General features: G+C 40.9%; 1 protein-coding gene across 1 annotated transcript; it reads left to right on the top strand.

Annotated features, from left to right (window-relative positions):
• Nucleotides 1-1220: 1220 nt before the first annotated feature.
• LOC140732521 (interleukin-6-like) lies at nt 1221-2722 on the top strand. Its single transcript, XM_073055291.1, has 6 exons — nt 1221-1345; nt 1452-1543; nt 1639-1787; nt 1907-2020; nt 2304-2450; nt 2549-2722. Exons 1-6 carry the CDS (start codon nt 1221-1223, stop codon nt 2720-2722), a joined length of 801 nt encoding a protein of 266 aa, XP_072911392.1.
• Nucleotides 2723-15622: the final 12900 nt, after the last annotated feature.

Below are 15622 nucleotides of genomic sequence, written 5' to 3'. Positions count from 1 at the left end.
TCCAGGATCTCTCTGGTCATCGAACCTGACCAGATCTCAAGTTCCTGCTGCTGAAAAGCATTCCCATAGTATGATGCTAGCAACACACTTTATGCTAGAGATGGTGTTACCTGGCTCCTGTGCAGTATTAGATTTACACTACACATACCACTTTCCTTTGAGGTTAAAAAGTTCCATTTTACTCTCATACAATTATAAGACCTTCTTCCACATTTTGGCTGTATATTGCAAAGTCTGTATGGGCATGTATATGCCTTTTATTCAGTGGTGTGTGTTACATAAATCTAATACTGTGCATCAGCCAGGTAACACCATCCCTATTGTAAAGTATGGGGAAGATAACATTGTGCTATGGGAATGCTTTTCAGCAATAACACCTGGAAATCTGGTCAGGATTGATGGGAACATGAAAGCTGCTAAATATTGAGAGATCCTGCATACAATTTGGTTGGCGTCGGCCAGAAAACAAATGCTGGGGAGAATGTTTGTCTTTCAGCAGGACAATGACCAGAAGCACACTGCCAGAGCAACCATGGAGTGGCTTCAAATGAGGAAAATGGATGTTCCTGAGTGGCCCAGTTCAGTATTGATCTTCATCCAATTGAATATCTCTGGCAAAGCCTCAAGATTGCTGATCACAGCCACTCCCCAATTAACCTGGCACAGTTTGAGCAAACCTGTAAGGAGAAATAGGTAAATCTTGTGCAAAGATAATAAAGACTTATCCAAAAAGACTATTGGCTGTAATAGCTGTGACAGGTGGTTCAACTAAGTGCTCAGCAAAGGGGATGAATACTTTCAAACTACTGACATTTCAGTTTTTGAAATTTTAGTTTTTTATGCTTTACAATTTACCCCGTTTTTGGACTTTATTGTGAAAAAGGAGGATGTGATTCTCAAATAAGAATGGTCAATTAATCAAAATCCCTGCTTGTAATATTGATTAATGTGAACGAAGAGTTGGGGGCTGAATACTTTTTCATTGAACTGTACAGCACGAGCAGAAAGTTTGAACCGAGACACAATGGTAGTTTTAAATTCAAACCATAAACATGTAATCGATAATAATCAATTAGATTCCGATTCCTGGTCCTTCATACTAGAACATTATTTTTGTTGGGTGTAGTCATTTTGCAGTGATTCTTTTCTGTCTGTAAGAGTGATCAGTTCTCAAAATTTAATTAAAGGGTTTCGTAATATTGCGGGCTCCATTCGCAGTTATGGAAGGTGAACGATTGGTATCGTCACTTGGCATTTCCACGTTTGACCAACACGCCGATCAACCACGATTATCCCGATCGCTCACGTCAGAAGGAAGAGAACTGGAGTGGAAATCATCTGCAACGTAGAGGAAGGACAGCCACACGGGAAGGAAGAATCCAACAGTGACTAATAGGTGCTGTAACACAAACATTGTGAAAAAAACATTAGTAACTGGATTTTCCCCAAAGGGGGCGATTAATAAATAGTGGGGAGAATGGAGCTTGGGGAGCTAAAGATCGAACACCTTTGTACGGGGAGGACAACATGGGACTTGCTGAAAGTCAGTGAATAAAGCTTCCGGTTATCAGTTCAACACATTTCGGAGCGGTTGCAGGAAGCGGGAATTCTTATTCCGTTCTGTCTCTTTCCCTGCAGGTTTTTACCTTCTACTCCTGGTGCTCTGTGGAAGAGTCGCCACTTTCCCGCTGACGGAGCGGACCGCTGCAGCCGCCCCGGGCTGCGCAACCTGCGACTCCCTGGCGCTGCAGATCCAGAGCTCAGCGGCCGAGCTCCGGGATGCTCAGGTGAGTGAGTACGAGGAGGTGAGGGGGTGGCGCCCCGCGGACTTTGTCCTGGTCTTCACTTTGCAGCTGACTTATTCGCTGTCTGATCTCTCTCCACCCCTCCCGTCCCTCTCCCGCAGCTGTGTGAGTATTTCTCCTTCTGTGACGGGGACCAGGGATCGCTGCTCACCCACGACTTCAACCTGCCGCAGATCCGATCTCAGGACCGATGTACAAAGATCAGTTTCCATAAGGTGAGTGAAGCCCGAAGGAGCAGCCGTTTCCTTGTAAAGTAGGGCATTTCAGTCTATAGAAAAGTGTACCTCTAGGGAAAACAAAAAGGAGTAGGCATTTCGCTCGTAGTTTACGATAGTCAGGTTCCAACAAAGCAGCGTTTAAACCAATTTGCTCAACCCGGCAAAATTGTCAGTTTTACAAACGAGAATTCTCGAATTCATATAAATTTAGCTGCAAGTCGTCAAAACTGAAGAGCCCGAGCCAAGATTATTTCTTACTTGTAGTATTTTTCCTGTTTAGGAAACGTGCCTGAAAGCGATTGCAAAAGGCCTCCACAAATACAACCCTTTCTTATTGCTGGTGGAAACATCCATCGTGCGTTCAAGTGAACAAATAATATGGATGCGGTCCAGTACCCAACGCCTCACGGAACTGATAATGCACCAGGTAAGTGTAAACGAAGCGGCGCGATTACGGCTGCGGCAAACCCATCTGAAACTATGGAGACTCAAGTCACAAGCCCTGCTGTCCTCTTTATATTTCAGTTGAATGTCGAGTTTGGCATCAGTACCGTGAGCGAGAGCGAGATGGAATCATTTGCCTTAGGCTTAGTGTCAACAACAGAGTGGAACAGACAAGTGAATGCGCATGTCATCCTGCGAGACTTTGTCCGGTTCATGGAGAAATCAGCCCGAGCTCTTCGATTTATGAATCTGTGAAAGTGGGCTCACCGCTGGAATTGGCAGAACTACATTTGGAATTTTTTCAAGTTCCATTAACCGTGCAACGTGTAAAATATGGTTAAACAGAGGCAGTAACCGCCTTGAAGTATGAACGTTCTAGTTCAGCATTTGGTCATACAATTGTAAAAGTTACAGAGGTTAATCTGTAAACGAAATGACATTGTAAACTTAAGAAGTTGTATGGTAGCAATTGTTTGCAAAATGTTATTTACACTGTTTAATTTTATTTATATTTATTTTGACTAATACAACTTTTAGAAATATTTAAAAACTATTGCATTTATTTATTGCAATTTGTAAGGTAGACCATGAGATTATTGTCTTTATTTTTGAAGTATCAGAACCTTTGATTTGGATATATTTAATAAATTATAAATATGAAAATATTTCAAGTTAAATTTCATTCTGGCTGTTATTATTTTGAAAGATATGTACAGAGAGCAAAAGTTTCCAGAGATACAGTGAATTTGCTAGAATTTGCAAAAATAATGCGGAGTGCTTTCTGTGAATCTGGAAGTGATCCCCACAGTACTTCTGTACCACGGAGAGCGTTCTAACTGGCATCGCCAACCGGTAATGCGGAGAATGGGGGATTGGTGCTGCAGAGAGTTGTAAACTTAGTCAGCTTCATCCTGGGCACCAGCCTCCGATGTATCCAGGACATCTTCAAGGAGCAATGCCTGAAAAAGATGGCCCCATCACCCCAGGACATGCCCTGCTGTCATCGCTACCATCGGAGAGGAGATACAGGAGCCCGAACGCGCACACTCAATGATTCAGGAATAGCTCTTCACCTCTGCCATCTGACTTCTGACTGGAAATAGAACCCATGAACACTATCTCACCACTGTTTTTAATTTTAATTCTGCATTTAATTTAACAATTTAATATATTTACTCCCTGTAATTCAGTTTTTTGTTCTCTATTATGCATTTCATTGTAAAGCTGATGCAAGGGCAATAAATTTCACAGGATATGTTGTTGATATTAAATCTGATTCTGAAATGTTATGTTCACAAGCCACTAGATGGTGTGTGATCAGAGATCATATATACACCCAGAGGCCACTTTATTAGGTGCCTCCTGTAAGGACAACATGCAGTGAGTGGCTGTTCTGTGGGTGAAAACGCCTTGTTAATGAGAGAGGTCAGAGGGGAATGGTCAGACTTGTTCAAACTGGCAGGAAGGTGTCAGTAACTCCAGTGACCATGCATCACAACAGTGGTGTACAGAACAGCAGCACTGAATGTACAACACATCAAACCTAGAAATGGACGGGCTACAGCAGCAGAAGAGAATGAACATAGCTTATTAGTGGTCACTTTATTCGGCGCAGGAGGCAGCTAACAAAATAGGCACTGACTGTAACTGAGTATTCCTTTCCTTGCCTCTCTAATGTCCCTGTCTATTCTGATTACCAGACCTGTTCTTACTGACTCCTGCTTTCTCCCATAACTGCTCAGACAAAACTCCCCCCAGCAATCTTGGTCAGACCTCCACCCTTCTAGCACTAGTGAATTTTGCTACAGGATGGGAACCAGAGAACCAGAACAGATAGTGGGGAGACTGTGGAGACGGGCGTTGTTAAGACATCAGACAAAGACTGGAATCAAAAGGTTGAGCATTGTGGAACAAATGTCCTGAGCTTTGTATAATTTCAGTGCAAGTATTGTAGGAAAGGCAGATGAGCTCACAACATGGATCAACACTTGGAATTATGATCTTGTAGCCAATAGTGAGACTGGTGCAGGAGTGGCAAGTTTGGCAGCTCAGTGTTCTGGGGTTCCGTTGTTATTGAGGTGACAGGTCCAGAGGGATTAAAGGAGGATGGGTGGTGTTCCTAGCCAACAGAAATATCACAGCTGTGCTCTGCCAGGACAGACTGGGGAACTTGTCTAGTGAGGCTGAGAAATAAGAGAATTTGCAGTTACTGGAAATCCAAGCAACAGACACAAAATGCGGGCAGAACTCAGCAGACAAGGCAGCATCTGTGGGAAAGAATAAACAGTGACGTTTCAGGCCAAGACCCTTCATCAGAACTGAAAAAAAAACCATGGTAAGTCCATCTCATCCAATAAGTCCGATAAGAAAGGTATGACCAAGTTAATGGGGCTATATCATAGACCACAGAACAGACAAACGCGATTTAGAACAACATATTTGTAGAGAAAACATATTGAATGGGATTCCCATACTGTAAAATGACTAGATGGGAGAAAATGTGTCAAATGTGTTCAGAAAATTTTTCTCAATCAGTACATTGAAGTCCCAACGAGAGAATGTATGATACTTGACCTGTTATTAGGAATGAGACAGGGCAGGTTACAGATGTGTCGTCACGGGAGTCAGAATATCTGCTGTGTGCCTGGAGGCCTAGGATCTTTGTGATCTTTAGTCACAGAACTGGAAAAAAGCGACGTAACGGACTTTGAACATAATAAACCAGAGAGCTGTTTGTTATGCATCTCCACTCACTGGGAAAATGGAGACACCTCTTTCTCCCTTATTAGGGAGACAGAGAGAGAGCCTGTGGTATGTCAAATACCGGGTGAAAATGACGTATTTGCGGTAACTGCAAGTCTGTGTGTCAGGTCATTTGGTTTAATAATTTTTTTAAAGAGCAAGCGCAGTCGAGTAGGAAATTACTAAAACTGAATAACAAACAATGGTTTTGGGTGAGGACTAGGTAAATGTGTAAGCGTGAGGGGTTGCGGAGAGCTGAGTCACAACACTTCCTTCCGTGCAATGGCGGAAATGTCATCATAGCGTTCAGAAGCTGAGCGCTCCAAACGTTGAGTATCGGTCTCTATGGAGGGCGGGCTGGGAAAATCAGGACTATGAAAGATGAAGGAGTGATTAGAAATATTGAGTTGCGATGGAGACAAGCAGTCAGGGCACCAGATGGGATTGGGGGAGGATGAGTTTGGTAAATCGAGGGAGTGGGAAAAATAGCTTTCAGTTATTTAATATCATCAACGGTGTTTGACAGAACTGAAGGGAAGCACACTACTGTTACAGTAAATTTAGGGTAATGTCAGAAACTGGTGATCTCAATAGGTTTCAATAGGTACATTTAATGTCAGAGAAATGTATACAATATACATCCTGAAATTCTCTTTCTTCACAAACATCCATGAAAACAGAGGGGTGCCCCAAAGAATGAATGATAGTTGAACGTTAGAATCCCAAACCTTCCCCTGCCCCAGCTTCCCCTCCCATGCACAAGCAAATCTCCTGGAATTTTCAAAGAAAACAATCTAGATTTTACAGAGAATGGTGTGAAAAACAAAAGAAATCATTCATTGAGCGGCAGTTCTGTGGGTGAAAATGCCTTGTTAATGAGAGATCAGAGGAAAATAGCCAGGCTGGTTCAAACTGTCAGGAAGGTGACAGTAATTCAAATGGTGGCGTTCGTTAGCCTCGCGAGACCATGAATCTGCTCGTGAAATGGTTTCCAGGGTGCAGGAAGGTTTATGGAAGACCACAGCAATGTTATATGCATGTCCAGCAGTTGCCCGTGCAGCAAGATTCCCCTCTCCATGTCACTGATGTTGTCCAAGGGAAGGGCAAGGGCCGATGCAGCTTAGCACCAGTGATATTGCAGGAGTCGCCAGAGCGAGGTTGAAGGCAACGTAGGACTGCCTTAGGGACTCCAGCTCCGGATGTATCCTCAGTCTTTACTCCCGAAGCCTTTCCCATGAGTGGGTATGGCCACAAGGCAGCAGAGTTTTCCCTTTCTTTGGTAGACTGCCTTCCCAGGCTGACGAGCTCCATCTACCCAAATTCAAATAAACACGTGTTAAAACAATGGTTTGCAGAAGAGCATCTCTGAATGTACAACATGTCAAACCTGGAATTGGATGGATGACAGCAGGACTTTGAGGAGATTAGGTTTGTCAAACTAAACACTCAGCAACTTCTGTAAATGTACCGTGGAGAGCATTCTGACTGGCTGATTGAAATAAGTTACAGAAACTTGTAAAAGTAGTCAGCACTACCATGGGTATCAGCCTCTGTAGTATCCAAGACATCTTTAAGGAACGATGCTTTAGGAAGCCAGCATCCATCATTAAGGACCCCCAACACCCAGGACATACCCTCTTCACATTGTTACCATCAGGAAGGATGTACAGAAGCCTGTTAGCACACACTCAGTGATTCAGGAACAGCTTCGTCCTCTCTGCCACCTGATTGCTAAATGGACATTAAACCCACGAACAATGCCTCACTACTTTTTATTTCTGATTATTTGCACTACTTACTTTAACTTAACTATTTTATAAATAAAGGTACATATATATTTAATGTAACTCAGTTTTTTCTTTATATTTATCATGTATTTCATTGTACTGCTGTTGTAAAGTTAACAATTTTTACCACAAATGCTAGTGATATTAAATTTGATTCCAATGCAATGTAATAATGTGTCCCAATCTGTAATCTCACAGTTTATCTATATTGCCCTTCGTAAACAAAGAAACAGTAATCTTTAGTCCTCTGGGACCTCCTCTGTGGCTAATGAGGATGCAAATGTTTCTGCAAAGGCCCTAGTTATCTCCTCTCTTCCACCTCTCTTTAAACTAAGATAAATCCCTTCAGGCACTGCAGACTTCATCCAAAGATGTTTTGGGATAGCTCTACACCTCATCCTCAATCTCCAAATATATCAGACCACTTCTTGACCTTGCTATCTCTACGTCATTAGAGAATACTGATGTGAAGTGTTCATTTAGTACCTTGCCCACTTTCTCTGGTTCTAGGCATAAATTCCCTCCTTTGTGCTTGAGTAGACGTAACCTCTCTAATTACTCTTTGCTTTTTAATGAATGATATAAAATGGCTGGGAATTCTCTTTAATCCTATTGACCAGAAATATTTCACGGCCTCTTTTCTCCGTTGCTACCCTATTGATAATTTCTCCTGCTTCCTTGACATCTGTTGAAGGCCCGACTGATGTTACAGATCTAAACATTACATACACTTTTTTCGCTTTTAGATTAAATTTTCAACATCCCTTGTCATCCAGGTTTTCTGAGATTTGCCATCTTTGTCTTTCTATAAAATATAATAAATACATAAAAAAATTAAAATAAATAAATAAGAAGTAATTATTAATGATTACCCTGCATATATTTGCTCATAGCTCAGGTAATAATCTAGAGATTGTTAACTTTATGGTTCTACTTTTAAACTTTACTCTGGCTCATTCTAGTTCCTCTGAAGCTCAAAGTAGATACCCCTTACTCTGGCACCAAGTAGGCAAGATGTCTCATGCTTCAGAACAGTGTCTATCCCTCTAACCCACTGTCTCCTACTACAATTATCTTCCTTTTTATTCTCCCAACCAGCATGTCTTCCATTACCCCCGTCAGTCTGCTTGGTGTCTCTGCAGTTATACCCAAGGACTGCAACATCAATTGGACAATTGCAGGATCGATGCCTTTGGATCCATGTAATTCCCTCATTCCGTGTCTCATCATCTTGCTTCCATGTGTCAATTCCAGTGTGTTTAATAGTTTATGGAGTGGCTCCTTCCTGGGGCTAATGGCCAGGTAACCTTTACTCTCCCTTCTGTCACACAGCGTCTGCAGCTCAAACTGAGCTGAAGCTTCTTGAGTTGCAGACATTTGCTACAAATGGAGTCACTTGGAGAATGATCTCAATAATCTCCCACATGCGACAGCACCAACACATCTCTTGTTCTACTATAGATAAATATATACTTATGTAATTGGATTAGCTTGATCAAATTACTTGTCTCATTTTATTTACTGCATTATTTAAATTAAAACCATGAGACTCGGAGCAGAATTAGGCCATTCAGTCCATCGAGTGTGCTCTGTTATTTGATCATGGCTGATCCATTTCTCCCCCAACTCCATTCTCCTACCTTCTCTCCATAACCTTTAATGCCCTGACTTATCAAGAATTGTCAACCTATGTTTTAAATACACTGAATGACCTGGCCTCCACATCTGCCTGTGGCAACAAATTTCATAGATTCATAATTCCCTTGCTAAAGAAATTCCTCCTTTATCTCCATTGTAAATGGATATTCGTCTATTCTGAAGTTGTGCCCTCTGGTCCCAGATCCCACCCTCCTTACTATTGTAAACAACTCCACATCTACTCTATCCCTTTCAACACTCAATAGGTTTCTCTGAGATACCTCCTCATTCTTCTAATTTCCAGCGAGTACAGACCCAGAGTCATCACATTGTCCTCATATGATAAACTTTTCAATCCCAGAATCATTATTGTGAACCTCCTTTGAACTCTTTCCAATGTCAGCACAACCTCTTTTAGAAAAGGGGCCCAAATCTGCTCACAATAGTCCCAGTGTGAACTCATCAGTATCTTATAAAGCCACAGCATTACTTCCTTGTTTTTGTATTCTAGTCCTCCCAAAATGAATGCTAACATTACTTTTGCCTTCCTCATCACCGAATCAACTAATAAGTTAACCTTTAGGGAATTTTGCACATGGACTCCCAAGTCGCTTTGCACCTCAGGGTTTTGAATTTTCTCCCCATTTAGAGAATAGTCTGTGCTTTTATTCCTTTCACCAAAGTGCATGACCATAAACTTCCCGACACTGTATTCTATCTTCTTTGTCCATTCTCCTAATCTGTCTGACCATCTGCAGCCTTCCTGCTTTCTCAAAACACCTGCCCTTCCACCTATCTTCATATCATCTGCAAACATGGCCACTGAGCCATCAACTCCATCATCCAAATCAACAACATAACAATGTAAAAAGAAGTGTTTGAACTCCGACCCCTGCTGAACACCAATAGTCACTGGCAGAGAAACAGAAAAGGCTTCCTCTATTCCCAGTCTTTGCCTTCTCCCAATGCTTTATCCATGCTGGTATCTCAAAGTCAAAGTACATTTATTATCAAAGAATGTATAAATTCTTTCTGCAATACACTGGGCTCCTATCTTTGTAAGCAGCGTCATGTGTGGTACCTTGTCAAAGGCCTTTTGAAAATCCAAGTACACAACAGCACTGATGCTTCTTTCTCTATGCTCCTTGTTATTTCTTCAAAGAACTCCCACACATTTGTCAGGCAAGTCTTTCCTTTAATGGAACCATGCTGAATTTGACCTACTTTATCACGTGCCTCCAAGTATCTTAAAACCTCATCATTAACTACCGACTCCACCATCTTCCCAACGACTGAGGTCAGGCTAACTGGCCTATAATTTCCTGGCTTCTGCATCCCTTCTTGAATAGTGGAGAGACATTTGTAATTTTCCAATCCTCTGGAACCATCCCAGAATCTCGTTTTTCTGTAAAGATAATTACCAATGCTTCAACAATCTCTTCACCAAACTCTTTCAGAACTCTTGGTTGTAGTCCATCTGGTCCAGATGTATTCTCTACCTTCAGAGCTTTGAGCCATGTCATCTGAGTAACCTTGAAAACCGCAATTTAACCCTAACTTATTTACAGGACAATTTATACTGACTAATTAATCTACATGGTGCATTTTAAATTGTTGGAGGGAACTGGAGCTCCTAGGGAAAATTCACACATTACAGAGGATCAATCCAGACTGCATGGCTCAATGATTAGCAGCATTGTGACTTGATTAGCAGCCGGTGAACTCAGCTGATGGCATCACTTAACATATCGAACATGGTCATAGGTACAGATGCAATCAATAGTTAATGTATTGTGTACTCAGAGAATCAGCTCACACAAACACTATCCTTGGGCATCTGGCTCCCTGTCTTTAGAAGGTTTTGGAATATATATGTTAATTAGTTTGTGCCAGCATTCAGACGTGTCTCCCTCTGTAGAGATGAAATTCAATGGAAGCATTGTCAACCCAAAATACTGAAGTAAGCAATGTCAATGTAACTCTTGAAATTGTATTGTACGATCTACTGATTTTAAAGGAACTTTTGAGTTTAAGAGACTCTATTGCGAGTGTGTCCAGAAGAATGCCTGCTTGTTGTGATGGATAAAGACTTCTACATGTATCACCAGCTTCAGTATCTCTCTGGACACTTCAATCACAGTCACAACAGCTTCAACTGCATAGAGCACTTAGTTTGTGCCCTGATGTGGAAGAACAGATTTGTTCTCCAGTTTTGTTTTCCAAATGAGATTGTCACTTTGTTGCCTCTGAGTTATTGCAGGTGGTTATGAAAAATATGAGGATATTGCAATTTGGGATGCAGATTGACGCCAAAATCATTTCATGCTAGCACTTTAAAATGAAGAGAAGTGGAAGGTGAGCCCATTAATCTCGGCCCTGAAGTAAAGAAAATTTTGAATATCTGTAGTGCATAACTGGAATATTTCAAAATTTCAAAAATCTGTCCAAAGTTCAAATGCCTTCATCTATACTAATTGTACAATTTTGAGGGCAATTTTTTCATTGTAATCAACAGACCCAGATGCAATGTACCCTGACTTCTAAGAGAATAAAAGGAAGAAAAAGCAAAGAATGGCAATTTAAACCCTTAGGTCCTTCTGTAACGTTCAATTTGATCATAGCTGGCCATCCACTTCAGTTCTTGATCTCTGAAGCATCAGAAAGTCTACCTCCTTCGTGATATTTTTAATGATTTAGCTTCCCTTGTTTTCTGCACTAGAGAATGCTGTAGGTTCACTAGCCTCTGGTTGAAGTATCTTCTGATTTCAGTTCTAAATGGCACACCTTACATTCATTTTATCATGTTTGAATTTACATGGTTTACATGAGAGCCACTCTCATTCTTCCAGACTCTGGTGAATATAAGCCTAACTGATCCATTCTATACTATCAGTCATGCCATCCTGGGAATCAGTGTGGTAACCATTGTGGGACTTTCCATTGCCAAAAACATCCTTCCTCTGATACAAGGCCAAAACTCCAATGGAGTCTTATCTAGGTCCTGTGCAATTGCAGTAAACTGTCCTCATTCCTGCCGTTGAGTCTTGTCACCATGAAGAGCTACAAATCACCTCCATTGCTAAATTCTTGCTGCAATTGGTGAACAGGGACAACCAAGCCTCTGTGCATTTTGACCTTTCCTATCTATCACCATGCAGATAATCTCCGTTTTTGTTTTTGAAACAGAAGTGGATAATGTGAGACGTGTAGGCATAGACTAAGTAATAAATATAGCGCATAGAACAGTGCACAGTACATGCCTTTCAGCCCAGGATTTTGTGCTGACCCTTTAACCAACTTCAGGATCAATCAAACCCTTCCTTCCCACATACCCTCCATTTTTCTTTCATCCATTGCCTATCTAATAACCACTAATGGCCCAAATATATTTACCATCACAATCACCCCTGGAAATCTGCCCTCTGTGTATAATAAACTACCCCTAACATCCTTCCAACACTTCTTCCAATCACCTTAAAATTATGCCCTTCCACATTAGCAATTGCCTCCCTGGGAAAAAGATGCTGACTGTCATCTCTATCTAAGCGTATAATCATCTTATCAAATCACCTTTGATCCTCCTCTGCTCCAATGGGAAAATCCCATGTTGCTCAACCTTTTTACATAAGACATGCTTTCTCATCCAGAAAGCACCCTGGGAGATCTTCTCTCCGCTTTCTCTAAACTTTCACATCCTTTTTATAATGAGGCAACCGCAACTAAGCACAATACACCATGTGGTCTAATCAGAGTTTTATAGAGCTGCATCACTACTTTGTGGCTCTTGAACACAATCCCTTGTCTTGCAACTAACACACTATACATCTCCTTAACCACCCTATCATATTACAAGACAACTGTGAGGCATCTACGGACTTGGACCCCTGGAGCCCACTGTTCCTCCACACTTTTAAGAAACTTACCAATAGCCTTGTACTCTGCCTTCAAGTTTGATGTTCCTACGTGCATCATTTTACACTTTTCTGGACTGAACTCGATTTGCCACTTTTCAGTCCAGCTCTGCATCCTGTCAACATCCCATTATAATTTATGACAAACTTCTACACTATCCACAACTTCATGTCATCTACAAACTTAGGAACCCACCCATTCAGTGCCTTATGCGAGTTGTTTATAAAAATCACAAAGAGCAAGGTTCCGCAACAAAACCCTGTGGACCAGCACTAGTCCTGGACCTCTAGGCAGAATGCACTCCATCCACCACAACCCTCTGCCCTCAGTGAGCAAGAAATATCTGAATTCATGCAGCCATGTTTCCCTGGATCCCATGTCTACTGAATTTCTGAATGAAGCTACAATGGGGAACCTTGTCTAATCTCTGTAGTGTATTGGGAAAACTACTGGAAATAATTATGAATTTAACAATAATTATGAAGTATTAAAGTTAATATAGAGGGGCACAGATCAGTTCAAGTCTGTATACATTTGCTAATGATTGATTCACCTAATTTGATGTTTACAAGAAGTTACATGGAGAATTCGAGGGAGACAATCACATGAATTTTGCTCACTTTTAATAAGAATCCGGAGAATCGGTGGTCCATGATGTTAAAGCCATAGAACCGTAGAACATTACAGCACAGAAACAGGCCTTTTGGCCCTTATTGGCTGTGCTGAACTATTTTTCTGTCTAGTCCCACTGACCTGCACCTGGCCCATATCCCTCCAAACCCTTCTCATCCATGTACCTGTCCAAGTTTTTCATAAATGTTAAAAGTGAGCCCACATTTACAACTTCATCTGGCAGCTATTTCCACATTCCCACCACTCTCTGTGTGAAGAAGTCCCACCCTAATGTTCCGTTTAAAGTTTTCCCCGTTCACCCTTAACCCAGGTGCTCTGGGTTTTTTTTCTCCCCTAGCCTCAGAGGAAAAAGCTTCCTTGCATTCACTCTATCTATACTCATCATAATTTTATATACCTCTATCAAGTCTCCCCACATTCTTCTATGCCCCAGGGAATAAAGTCCTGACCTATTCAACCTTTCTCTGTAACTCAGTTTCTCAAGTCCAAGCAACATCCTTGTAAACCTTCTCTGCACTCTTTCAACCTCATTTTTACCTTCCTGTAATTCGGTGACCAATACTGCACACAACACTCCAAATTCAGCCTCATCAATGCCTTATACAACCTCACCATAACATTCCAACTCTTATATTCAATACTTTATTTATAAAGGCTAATGTTCCGAACGCTTTCTTTACTACCCTATCTACCTTTGACGCCACTTTTAGGGAATTTTATATATGTATTTCTAGATCCTTCTGTTCTACAGCACTCTTCAGTGCCCTACCATTTACCTTGTATGTTCTACCTTGGTTTGTCCTTCCAAAGTGCAATACCTCACACTTGTCTGTATTAATCTCCATCTGCCATTTTTCAGCCCATTTTTCCAGCTGGTCCAGATCTCTCTGCAAGCTTTGAAAACCTTCCTCACTGTCCACTACAACTCCAATCTTTGTATCATCAGCAAATTTGCTGATCCAGTTTTCCAGATTATCATCCAGATCATTGATATAGATGACAGGTAACAATGGACCCAGCACTGATCCCTGTGGCACATCACTAGTCACAGGCTTCCACTCAGAGAAGCAATCCTCCACTACCACTCTCTGACTTCTCCCATTGAGCCAATGTCTAATCCAATTTACTACCTCACCATGTACACATAGCGATGGAATCTTCCTAACTAACCTCCCATGTGGGACCTTGTCAAAGGCTTTACTGAAGTCCATGTAGACAACATCCACTGCCTTCCTTTCATCCAGTTTCCTTGTAACTTCCTCAAAAAACTCTAATAGATTAATTAAACATGACCTACCATGCACAATGCCATGTTGACTCTCCCTAATAAGTCCCTATCTATCTAAATACTTGTAGATCCTATTTCTTAGCACTCCTTTCAATAATTTACCTGCAACCGACATCAAATTTACCAGCCTATAATTTCCCAGATTACTATTAGAACCTTTTTTAAACAATGGAACAACATGAGCTACAACATGAGCCATGAAATCCAAGCCAAATAGATACAAGAAGGGAACTGGAGAGGGTGCAGGAAGATAATAATAAGTCGAAGATAAGCCTTGAGCTTAAAGATAACATTTGATTATGCATAGAAACAGGCCCTTCATTGAGTCTAGTTACTTCAATAGCAGAACAGCAGCAAGAGGCAAATGGTCCACATCCATTATTTCTTATATTTTGAGGATAAAATCAATGAGGTATTGATGGAAGAAATGGGGAAAACAGCCTTTTTAATAAGTCAGAATGAAGGGACTTAATATTAAAATAAATGGTAGAAAATCTAGAGGGAGATCTTTATCCCGAGAAAGTGACAACATGGAAATTATTAGCTTATAATGGGTGTGCACGTATAAAGCCTGTAAGGCTATAAATATGTTAGATGCCACAATTTGTCTGATTTGTTCTTTTTCATCCTTTATGGATAATTCACTCAATAGATTCCTTCTGTGACTCTTAGTAAAAGTATACAAACATGTTAGAAACATAGGAAATGTTATGACAATAATGTAATCATATTAGACAAAATTCCAGCATAGTAATGAAACTACTGTATGTTTTAATATATTTAATAAATGAAGATATTATAATTTACACCATTGATCAAGTCTTAGTAAACATATACTGTGCCTGGAAAAAGTATTCAGCGCCTATTCCTTTGTTCACATAAATGAGGATTACAACCAGGGATTTCGGTCAATTTAACTGAGCATTTGTATTTGTGAATCTCATGCTCCTTTTTTCACAGTAGAATCCAAAAAGCAGGGACATTTGTAAATCATGAAAAATTAAAAATTCAAAACTCAAATGTCAGCAGTTCAAAAGTATTCATCCCCATTTGCTCAGTGCTTAGCTGAACCACCTCTCACAGGTATTACAGCTGGTAGTCTTTTTGGATAGGTCTCTGAGTTTTACACAATGGGATGGAGTAAGATTTCCCCAT

Source organism: Hemitrygon akajei, chromosome 8 (genome assembly GCF_048418815.1).
Source record: "Hemitrygon akajei chromosome 8, sHemAka1.3, whole genome shotgun sequence".
Taxonomy (NCBI): domain Eukaryota; kingdom Metazoa; phylum Chordata; class Chondrichthyes; order Myliobatiformes; family Dasyatidae; genus Hemitrygon; species Hemitrygon akajei.
Note: the sequence above shows the minus strand (reverse complement) of the source record. Positions and strands in the feature narration are given on the sequence as shown.

Bases quoted from the DNA above. Each gene is read 5' to 3' on its own strand.
- LOC140732521 (XM_073055291.1), top strand. From the start codon at position 1,221: ATGGAAGGTGAACGATTGGTATCGTCACTTGGCATTTCCACGTTTGAC. The intron at 1,544-1,638 runs GTCAGTGAATAA...CTTTCCCTGCAG, and splicing joins CAACATGGGACTTGCTGAAA to GTTTTTACCTTCTACTCCTG. The intron at 2,021-2,303 runs GTGAGTGAAGCC...TTTCCTGTTTAG, and splicing joins CAAAGATCAGTTTCCATAAG to GAAACGTGCCTGAAAGCGAT.